Source organism: Saccopteryx leptura, chromosome 1 (genome assembly GCF_036850995.1).
Source record: "Saccopteryx leptura isolate mSacLep1 chromosome 1, mSacLep1_pri_phased_curated, whole genome shotgun sequence".
NCBI lineage: Eukaryota > Metazoa > Chordata > Mammalia > Chiroptera > Emballonuridae > Saccopteryx > Saccopteryx leptura.
Window position 1 is genome coordinate 232,747,948 of NC_089503.1, and position 12,192 is coordinate 232,760,139.

Sequence of the window (12,192 nt, forward strand, 5' to 3'; positions counted from 1 at the left end):
AACAAAATTACATATAAATTAAGTAAGGTGCAACAAAGGTAATAGCCTTGTTATTATCTTATAATCAGCATCATCACTAGCTGAATTTACTGTCAGGCTCAATGCTAAAACTTTTCAAAGATCTCTATATGCATAACAATCTTTCATAGAAAAAAGGCAAGATCAATCCCATTCTGTAGAGAAGGAAACTAAGGTTCAAAATGATAGTGAAAATTATTTAAGGCCATATGGGACAATCTGGATTGGACTCGGGAGTTTAGCACCTATATTGTGAACATAGTCCTGTATTATATTTCCTTTCTGCTTAGTCAGTCTCATACTTTCATAAATCAATGGGTTCTTTGACAGCTTTAGACAAAGAAAGCACAAAAAAACTGTCTCAATTCACCATCAAACAACTCAAAAAGTTCTGTGTTAAATAATCATATATAACTATATATACAAATACTACACTATCATATATACTAAGATGATCTAGATAAATAGATATAACTTGGAAGTCAAATAGATATAGAAGAATATGATATACAACTTTATATCTCTCGATTCATTACTACATTACTCACTCAGCTTTTGGCAATTCATTCAAAATTAATTCTGACATTGTCTTTAGAATCACCGTGTATTCTTTTGAACCTAAAAAGAGAGAGAAAATGGATTATTTTCAATCAATCTTTCTTTAAAAAGCAATTGTTTACTTATGATTGAGAAAAAAGAAACAGTAATAGACTTCTTTTAATTCTATTAAAACTTCCAGCATACAGAATCATTATTTTATAACATGAATATTTTAAAGTGAAAATTACCCATTCTTGTGGCTACCTGTCCCTCCAACCTTAACTGGAAACTATTAAATAGAGCAGATATCCTTTACTTGGGTACTCCTACTGGCAGTTATTAATGAAAATAACAGACCTACAAAAAAAGAAAAGAAAAATTAGAATATTTTTGTATTCTTTCAACAAAGAGTATTGAATAACTACTGCAGGTTAAACAAAACATGGTGCTGGGAATACAAGAACATGCAAAAGTCAACATGCTGTCAGTTCTCATGAAGCTTAAAAATCTCTCAGGAAAGAAAAATATTAATCAGTTAATAATATAAAGAATGAAAATTTTAAAATGTTACAAAGTCTTCCCTGGCTAGGTAGCTCAGATAGTTAGAATGTTGTCCTGGTGTACCAAGGTTGTGTGTTCAATTCCCAGTCAGGGCACAGGCAGGAATCAACCAATGAATGCATCGATGAGTGGAACAACAAATTGATCTCTCTCACCCTCTCTTTTTATCTCTCTTCCCTCTCTTTCCCTTCCCTCCTCTGTCTCTAAGATCAATAAATTAAATATATATGTGTGTGTGTATAAAAAAATGTGACAAAGTCAAAGAGGTCAGAGGAAACTTCTGCAAAGAAGTAATACTTAGGCTCACTTCTGAAAGATGAAACCAGAATTAATTAAGCAAGATGGAGGAGAGTAGCATTCCAGGCAAAGAGAATACTAGAATGCCATGTAGCATAAAAGAGTAGATGGAACTAGACACTGAAAAGAAGCCAGTCAAACTGGAGTGGAGAGAGTGAGGGAAGAAGTAGCTATGCTGGAGAGGACTACAGAAATAAAAGGGCAGTCAAAGCCTTGGAGGGCAAGTTTTTGATCCTAAAAACCACTGGTAGATGTTAAGCAGATAGTGTTATGACTGGCTTTGCATTTTGAAAGATTACACTGGCTACAGCACAAAAAATAGATAGGATGGAAGCAAAGATCCAGTTAGTAGAGAGAAAGCCATTGTTTATATGAGTAATGACAGTAGTTTGACTTAATAGAGCTTAATAGTAGTTTGAAGCACATACCATTATTAAAGAAAGTGAGTTTGAAGTGATATAGCAATGAATCAGGTATGGATGGAGAAGAGAGTGAGAGTTTTCAAGGATAACGCTCTAGGATTCTACCTGATGCAACGGGGTGACTAACTAGGCCTCTTCGTAGGAAGGAAACCTTGGAACCAAGTGACATTTCAGGGAAAGATCATGATTTTATTGGTGGTCAACCTGAGTTTGACTAGCTTTGGAGACTTACCATAGATAAGTAACGTAAATAATTAAATATACAGTTGTAGAAGTCAAACACAAGATCTGGCTAGACTTAAATAGAGAGTAATTTGAGAACTAAAATTAAGTGAGGTCAGTGATGTAGATGAGCTTGCTTAAACAGAAAGACACAGCACCGTAGAAAAGAAGAAAAGGACTGACAATCAGTTTGCACACCACTAATATTTAATAAATGTCAGAAGAGGAGGAAGAGTCTGCAAAGGTCACTGAGGAAACTACAAAAGAGCCAAAGAATATGCACTTGGGCATTTTATCACAGAAAGCAAATAATGAGATATTTCTCAAATAGGCACAGTGTGTTAGGACTATGAAGCTTAACAGAATGATACATATTACATGACATTAAGGAATACATAACAGTGAGGGACACATTAAAATTAAATATGAAGCTAATAATGCAAGAAAGAATATGGCTATAAAAATGAGTAAATGTGAAGAAAGAAGAAATTACTATGGGCTAGAATGTTTAAGAGACAACAGAGACAGGGGGCAGAAGCATGGTCTCTCACTCACCCAGTTATTCCATCTTTTTTCAAAGATATAAAGTGTCTACTCCTCACCAAGTATTGTACTTGCTGAAACGTACCCTAATATGCGTGAAATCAAACAGTACGATGTGCTACGTAATTGAGCAGAAATGGCACAAGAGGCCATGAGAGAATTGAAAAGTTCTTCAAACTGGCATGGTCAAGATCCTGTGTTCTGAGGTTTCAAGGTCATGTTGAAAAGATGAAGAATTTTAGCATGTTGGAAGAGGTAAAAGAGAAGATTGCATTCCAGGTAGCAAAGGGCATTGGTTTAATGCACAGAGATGTGAAGCTTCATGATAAGTTTGAGCTTTGGCACATCATTCTACATGGCATAACACAGGGAAACTTGACTGTAGATGAAAATTAGATAAGAACCTCTGCCCAGGGAAGAAGTTTAGACATATTTCTGAAAACTCTCTGCCCTCCATGTCATGCAGTCCTCAAACTCACTTATTGCACTTAGCCATACTGTCTTTCCTTAGTTCTCCAAATGGTGCTACGCATAACGGAAAAGATGAGTCAGTGAGAATCAAGTAGACAAGAGAAAATTAACCCCAAACATGTTACCAACAGGGAAGTTTCAGAATAGATAGTGTTAGATGCTACAAGATGAAGTAAGTTAATTCATAAGTCCCCGGATGTTCACAGTACCCTTAATATCTCAGGAATTTTTTATGGTACTCCTAGGATAAAATTAATATCTAATAGTTTATTTATTAAGTAGATAGCTTGAAAAAAATTATTAAGTCCTAACAACTTTATTTGAAAATATAATACACATAAGAGAAATAATACAGTTTTTAAATTAACAATTACTAATGAAATGTGTGCCTGTTAGTCACTGTACAACTTTTCATCAATAGCCATAGTGGCAGAAGGAAAACCTTCTTAATTTGACAATTAAAGCATGCCATAACCTCCTATCTACTCTCTGTCACATATCTTAAAGAAAACTTTCCTTATTAAATTTTACTCCAAACTCATACCTGCCTTAATATTTACACAAAATTTATAATCATATGTCTAGTTCACTCTCACTTACGAAAGAGGCATGATAGGAAAAATAAAACCAGTTACCTACCATAATAACCACTGCATCAATATGTATATATAAAAAATAGAATCATTAGGCATTTGAGGGGAGGGAAATGAGAAGCCAAATGAATAAACATGATTCAGGAACAAAATAGTCCTTTAAAAAGTTCTAATAAGAGTTCTCAATAATCACAATGATACTGTCTAATAAAACAACATGCTGTTACATCAAAAAAGTTAATGCTCATAAAAATTTAAATACAATTTCAGAAAAAATCATATGCAGAACAATAAAATGGACATGCTGAAATCTCAAGCTAGCGATCTAGGGATTAAAATCTAGAAAATGTTAAAGGACAGAAGGAAAACACAAAGGAATAAAAAGAAAAAAATAGTAAGAAATATAAAGAATAAATCAAAAAGTTCTAAATGCATCTCATAATAATTCCAGTAGAAGAGAACTAAGATTCCAAAGTGGGGTGGGGATAAAATAATCAAAGATATAATAAAGCAATATCATAATATCAAACCAGAGTTAAAAAATATATAGTTTTAGATTGAAAATATTTTTTATAAATGCTGAGCAGAAATAAAGACAAAGGATAAAACCACTGTTAGACACACCTCATTGCAGAGCGCCAAGAATAAAATAAAGGAGGGTGGGGAAGAGCCAAGATGTGCTACAAAGAAATATAAGTCAAAGAGACCATAGCTGAAGAGGTTAGGCGTGAGCACTGCTGGCAGACTTCCTGGGTTTTAATCCTAGTTCTGAAACATAGTTTTATAAATTCAGACAAATTATTTACTTTCTCGATGTCTCAGTTTACTCATTAATAAAGTTGGGATTGGGATGGACAGTGATATTACTCTCCTCTGGTGTGTTTTCAAGCTGTTTAAATGTATGAGCTGACAGATACCAATTGATGAAAACAGGACCTGGCACACAATTATAACCCATTAAAACAGCAGTATTATTAGATGTTTTGATAAAAAAAAATAGTGTTTTGAAAGTTCTGAGGAGAAAATAATCAGAACTTTGAAATCTGTATTCAATCATTCAGGCCATTGAGAGGACAAAAAGATGTTACTAGACAGTTAAGAAGTCATAAATTTCACCAACTACCTATTTTAAATGATGATTTTATTTAAAGAGATAGTATAGAAATTTGAAAAAACAAATCAAGAAACAGTGAAACTATGGATGATCCAGAAGAATTAAAGGAAAATGTAAAGAAAAATAAGTGTAATTACATGAGAAAATGAATGTTAACTAAAACATCTGTGGTAATCATTTCACAATACATGCAAATTGAATCATCATGCTGTATGCCCTAAAATGATATAGTCATGTTTATAAATTATTTATCAATAAAACTGGGAAAATAAATAGTGACACCACCAAATGCTGGTGAGGATATGAAGAAACTGGATCACTCTTACATTGCTGGTTGGAATGCAAAATGGTATAACCACTCTGTTGAGCAGTTGGGCATTTTTAAAAAAAACTAAACATGCTTCTGCCACACAACCCAGCAATTGGCCTTCTAAGCATATATATCCAAGAGGAATGGAAAACTAACTTCACACAAAATACTGTACAGCAGTGGTCCCCAAGCTTTTTTGGGCCACGGACCGGTTTAATGTCAGAAAATATTTTCACAGACCGGCCTTTAGTGTGGGATGGATAAATGTATCACGTCACCAAGACAAGCATCAAGAGTGAGTCTTAGACGGATTTAACAGAGGGAATCTGTTCATTTTTAAAAAATAAAACATCATTCAGACTTAAATATAAATAAAATGGAAATAATGTAAGTTATTTATTCTTTCTCTGAGGACCGGTACCAAATGGCCCACAGACTGGTACCGGTCTGCGGCCCTGGGGTTGGGGACCACTGCTGTACACAAATGCTCATAGCAGATTTATTTATAATTGCCCCAAACTGTAAACAGCCCAGATAATTTTCAATGAGTGAATGGTTAAACTGTTATATTTGTACCATGGACTATTACTCAACAATTTACAAAAAAAGGGAGGGGGAACTATTTATATATACAATAACCCAGGTGAATCTCCAAAGATTTTAATGAGTGGAAGAAAACCTCAAAAGAATACAAGCTGTATGATTCCATATATGTAACCTTCTTGAAATGGCAAAATTATGAATGAAAAACAAATTATTGGTTTCCAAAGGATATGGAGGGGGTAGGAGTCAGATGGGAGTGGTGTGGCTATAAAGGGGGAGTGAGGATCCTTGTGATGGAACTGTTCTCAATCTTGACCGTATCAATGTCAATATCCCAGTGTGATATTGTAGGATAGTTTTACCTTATGCTACCATGGGAAAAACTTGGTAAAGGGTAGATAGAACCTCTCTATAATATATCTTACAAGTACATGAGAATCTTCAAATATTTCTAAATAAAAAGTTTAATTAAAACATCAAAACTCTGACTAATGGCACAGAAGATAGAGTGTCATCCTGTCCCAGAGTGTTGAAGTTGTAGACTTGAGCCCTAGGAAGCCGGCTCACCTCGAGGTCTCTCATTCCAGCCCTGTCAGGGCTCAACCTCCATAGTGCTGGCTGTACCCCTGAGGTCACCAGTTCAAGCCTTGGTCAGGGCACCTAGAAGAAGAAATCAATGACACAATTAAGTGGAACAGTGAATTGATGTTCCTCTCTCTCTCTTCTTTCCTTTTGCTCTCTCTTTCTCCCTTTTTCTCTGTCAAATAAAAAATAAAACATCAAATAGAAGAAGAAAAAATAAACAGTATTTATGATACTTTGAAATTAGAAAAGCATTCTGGCAACTATTAAATGGACCTACAGTCGCCTCACGTGCACGATCCAGCATCCCCTGCAACCAGGTACGGCACCTACAGAGCCTCCTTGTGCTCACTACTTCCATGGACTGCTGCCTCCCTGACTGTGAAGCCCTCTTAGGTTTGAACCTCTCTCCTTTTTTGTCTGAGGTCAAATGTCTTTATCTGAGATTGAGAGAGGTTTTTCTCTCAAGATGGGCTTTTCCTCAAACAGGGGTGCTGCCATAGGTGCCAGCATGTTGTGGGATGCCTTGGCAGTGATGGGAGCCTGAGGGGCTTATGACTGTATAGGGAAAATTAATTTGTTTCCCTCAAAAGGGGCTTTTCATGGCTCAGGCTTGTAAGAGGTGCCAGGAGAGGGTATGGCGTAAGCCTCCTGTGAGTCCTGATTTAATTGTATTCTTTTGTTTCCTTCTCTTCTTGATGTCTGTTATGTTGTCATTAAAAAAAAAATCTAAACCTTTCAAAGACAGTGAAACGTATTACTTGGTATCTAATCAGAAGTTTCTAAAGTACAAAATAACTTCTTTAAGAGAATCCTAAAATAAACTTTGGTTATTTGAGTAGGTGCCTTAAATTTGTCCTACCTGAAACTGGACAAGATATTTTAAAGAATTTACTAACTCTGTGATCAGAAATATGGCAAACCTGGAAGTTGAATAAAAAATGTTTAAGCCTTGGGAGCGGCAAGATGGCAATGGAATAGGTAGACGTACCAACTTCAACCTCCCAGGACCAAAGTGGATTACAACTTAATTTTAAGAACCATCATCTGGAAAAACCAACTATGGACTAAACTAAGAGGACTCTTTAACCAAGGAACACCAAAGAAGCCACACTGAGACTGGTAGGAAAAGCGGAAACACAGAGAAGGCTGCCCAGCTCCCGAGGGTGAATGGCAGCCCGGAGAGATTCACATGGCAGGAAGTGAGTTTAGTGGAGAGGGGAGGGTCCTGAGCCCCAGGAACAAAGCCCCAGCCTGCAGCCCCAGAGCCTAGAAGAAGCATATGGACAGTATTTAGCTGTGAAATAAGTCAGGATACTGTTTGTGAGAAAGAGACAGATTTCTCAGACCCAGGATTCTTCTTAAAGAAACCACACAGAAAGCCTTTCTCACAAACACCCACCCAGGGTTCTGGGGGATGGGGAGAGAGGAAAGGACTGGAGCAGTGGGAAGTGAGTGTAAGCTAGGAGGCACAGGGAGAAACACTTTGAGGGACAGCCACCCTAACCCCTGGGCTGAGTCACTCCCCAAATCTGAAGCGAATATTTCCCCTGGAACCAGCAATACCAGCAAAGGGAAGAAGGACACCGGCCAAACAAGCTCTCCCATGGCACTCAGAGCAGAGTCACTTAGAAGGAGGGAGCTTTCAGGACTCAAGTGTGGAGTGTTAGGGTCTGACCTGCAGCACCCCCACCCACATGGCTGAGGGCTCAGCAGAGGGCGGGTGGCAAAGGGATGCAGAAACGCGGTTCTGTTGGCAAGGGCAGAAGCCGGCTGGCCATGACTGAGGACCGAGTGTGAGCTCAGTCTTCCCTGGTGGCAGTGAAGGGGATGCGGGAAAGTGGTCAGGCCCAGCTGCGGGCGCCTGAAATTCCACCTGTGGGGGGAAGGGTGGGAACGCCAGAAGGGGCAGAGACCCACTGCTGAGCAAGGACACATGGGCATGCAGCCTCACCCAGCCCACAGAACCAAGGCATTTAGCATAATGCGCAAGCCAGCTCCTCTTGTGAGGGTATGGCAAAAGCCAAGAACGGCCGAGGTACCATGACTGAGAGCGGGCGTGCAGCCCCGCCTGGCCTACGGAGCTGAGGCTTGCAGCCAAATCACCACCAGGCTCCTCCCGCAGGGGCGGGGTGAAAGCCCAGAAACAGGCAGAGATCTGCAGCTGAGCAAAGGTGCTCACCCCTGCCTGTGGTGCCCAGGCTTGCGACCCAGGGAGGGTGCATAACCCAACAGTGGGTGCGGGGCAAAGGCCAAGGCTGCCAAGGCTTGTAGACCCGGGCATGTGATCAGAGCCCCTCCAGTGGAGAAGAAGTGGAAACCACAGCAGCAGCCTCAGCAGGCTAGCACCGGTAATGCCAATACCCAAACGCCCTAGGCAGCAGCAGCAGAGGGTATGGTGGGCCTGAAGACAGAGCACACCTAGGGAACACAGAGGCCACACCCACTGGACTCCAGTGGCCAAAACCTTCTTATACACAGACAAAATGGGAAGGCAGAGAAATGCAACCTAAATAAATCAAAAGAAATCCCCAGAAAAGGACCTGAATGAGTAAGATATAACCAAATTACCAGAAGCAGAGTTTAATATAATGATTTTTAGGATGCTCAAAGATCTTAGAAGAACAATAGATGGTCATTATGAACACCTAAATAAAGACATAGCAAATATAAAAAAAGACAGTGAAATAATATCAAAGAATCAGTCAGAAATGACAAATACAATATCAGAAATGAAGAACACAATAGAAGGAATTAAAAGAAGGATGGATGAAGCTGAGGATCAAATCAGTGAGTTAGAGCACAAGATAAATAAAGGCATGAAGCAGAGCAGCAAAAAAAAAAAAAAGAGAGAGAGAGAGAGACTCAAAAAGTCTGAAGAAAATCTGAGACAGCTCTGTGACAACATGAAGAGAAATAACATCACACGATAGGGGTACCTGAAGAAGAAGAGAAAGAACAAGGGATAGAGACTTTGTTCAATCATATTATAGCTGAAAACTTCCCTAAATTGATGCATGAAAAAGTATCACAAGTTCAAGAAGCACAGAGAACTCAATTAAAGAGAAACCCAAAGAAATCTACACCAAGACACTTTATACTTAAAAAATCAAAGCTAAGTGATAAAGAGAAAATATTAAAAGCTGCTAGAGGAAAAAAGGCTATCACCTACAAAGAAGACACCATAAGGATGACATCAGACTTCTCAACAGAAACACTTGATGCCAGAAGGGAATGGCAAGAAATATTCAAAGTAATGCAGAACAAGAGCCTACAACCAAAACTACTTTATCCAGCAAGGCTATCATTTAAAATTGAAGGAGAAATAAAAAGCTTTCCAGACAAAAAAAAAACTCAAGGAATTCACTATAACCAAACCAAGGCTGCAAGAAATACTAAGGGGCCTGTTGTTAACAGATCAAAGAAGAAAAAGAATATAGCAAAAGAGGAATACAATTTTAAAGAATAAAATGGCAATAAACAATTACAAATCAATAATAACCTTAAATGTATATAGATTAAATGATCTGATCAAAAGACATAGGGTAGCTGTGTAGATAAGAAAACAGGACCCATACATATGCTGTCTACAAGAGACACACCTTAGAACAAAAGATAAACATAGACTGAAGATAAAAGAAAGGAAAAAAATATTTCACACAAATGGAAATGGAAAAAAAAAGCTGGGGTAGCAATACTTATATCAGACAAAATGAACTTTAAAACAAAGACTATAGTTAGAGATAAAGAAGGTCACTACATAATGATAAAGGGAGCAATCCAACAGGAAGATATAATCATTATAAATATCTATACACCTAATACAGGAGCATCTAAATATATAAAGCAGACTTTGATGGATTTAAAGGGCGAGATCAACAGCAATACTATAAGAGTAGGGAATTTCAATACCCCATTAACATCACAAGAGAGATCCTCAAGAAAAATATTAACAAAGAAACAGCAGACTTAAAGGACACACTAGATCAACTGGATTTAATACATATCTCAGAACCTTTTACCCTAAAACAGCAGAATATTCATTTTTTTCAAGTGCTCATGGTACATTCTCTAGGATAGACCACAAGTTAGGGCAGAAAAGTGGTCTCAACAAATTTAAGAAGATTGAAATCATATCGAGCACTTTCTCTGATCAAAACGGCATGAAACTAGAAATCAACCACAACAGAAAAACTGAAAAATACTCTAACACTTGGAAACTAAATAGCATGTTATTAAATAATGAATAGATTATTGATGAGATCAAAGAAGAAATTAAAAAATTCCTAGAAACAAATGATAATGAGCATACATCAACTCAAAATTTATGGGACACAGCAAAAGCAGTCCTAGGAGGCAAGTTCATAACATGATAGGCATACCTTAAGATGCTAGAAAAAGCCCAGATAAACAACTTGACCCTGCATCTAAAAGAACTAGAAAAAACACAGCAAGTAAAGCCCAGAGGTAGTAGAAGGAAGGAAATAATAAAGATAAGAGTAAAAATAAATGGCATAGAGGCTAAAGAAACAATACAGAGGATCAATGAAACCAGGAGCTGCTTCTTTGCAAAGGTAAACAAGATCAATGAACCTCTAACCAGAATCACCAAGAAAAAAAGAGAGAGGACTCAAATAAATAAAATTAGAAATGAGAGTGGAGAAATAATGGACACAACAGAAATACAAAATATTGTAAAAAAAAAATACTATGAAGAACTGTATGCCAAAAAATTAGACAACCTAGATGAAATGGACAAATTCCTTGAAACATATAATCTTCCAAATATTAATCTGGAAGAATCAGAAAACCTAAACAGACCGATTACAACAAATGAGATCGAAATATATAATTATGAAAAAACTCCCAACAAAGAAAAGTACTGGGCCTGATGGCTTCACAAGTGAATTCTACCAAATATTCAAAGAGAAACTAACTCCTATCCTTCTCAAGTTATTTCAAAAATTCAAGAGGAAAGAAGACTTTCAAGCTCCTTTTATGAGGCAAGTATTATTCTGATTCCAAAACCAGGCAAAGACAACACAAAGAAAGAAAATTATAGGCCAATATCCCTGATGTATTTAGATGCTAAAATCCTCAACAAAATATTAGCCAACCTGATCCAGCAATACATAAAATAATCATACATCATGATCAAGTGGAATTTATTCTTGGGAGGCAAGGCTGGTACAATAATCATAAATCAATCAATGTGATCCACCACATAAACAAAAGGAAGGAGAAAAACCACATGATCACTGCAATAGTTGCAGAAAAAGCAATTGATAGAATCCAGCACCCATTCATAATCAAAACTCTCAGCAAAGTGGGAATAAAGGGAACATACCTTAACATGATAAAAGTCATCTATGACAAACCCACAGCCAACATCATACTCAATGGGAAAATATTAAAAGCAATCCCCTTAAGATCAGGAACAAGGCAGGGGTGCCCCCTTTCACTACTCTTATTTAACATGGTCCTGGAAGTCCTAGCCACAGCAATCAGACAAGAAGAAGAAAGTGAAGGCATCCAAATTGGAAAAGAAGAAGTAAAACTATCATTATTTGCAGACAATATGATATTTTATATAGAAAACCCTAAAGTCTCAGTCATAAAACTACTGGACCTGATAAATGAATTCAGCAAGATGGCAAGATATAAAATTAATACTCAGAAATCAGAGGAATTTTTATACAGCAACAATGAATTGTCAGAAAGAGAAATTAAGGGAAAAATCCCCTTTACTATTGCAACAAAAAAAATAAATTACCTAGGAGTAAATTTAACCTAGGAGATTAAGTACTTGTACTCAAAAAATTATAAAATATTGATAAAAAAAAATCAAGGAAGATACAAACAAGTGGAAGCATATTACCATGCTCATGGTTAGGAAGAATAAACATCATTAAAATGTCTATATTACTCAAAGCAATCTATGAATTCAATGCAATACCAATTAAAATACCAATGACA

The 12,192-nt window shown here is 37.0% G+C and overlaps 1 protein-coding gene across 3 annotated transcripts in view; it reads right to left on the minus strand.

Annotated features, from left to right (window-relative positions):
- The window catches only part of LOC136407126 (probable ATP-dependent RNA helicase DDX60), a 123,512-nt gene that overhangs the window by 94,402 nt on the left and 16,918 nt on the right, over positions 1-12,192 (minus strand). For all 3 annotated transcript variants that reach the window (XM_066387782.1, XM_066387771.1, XM_066387764.1), the window contains exons 2-4: positions 6,202-6,294; positions 807-915; positions 567-636 (exon numbers count right to left, since the gene is read on the minus strand). Coding sequence is in view for 2 of the 3 variants with exons in the window: in XM_066387771.1 (XP_066243868.1) it covers positions 567-636; positions 807-810 (74 nt within the window). In the remaining variant the exon portion in view is untranslated. The remainder of the gene's footprint in view (positions 1-566; positions 637-806; positions 916-6,201; positions 6,295-12,192) is intronic.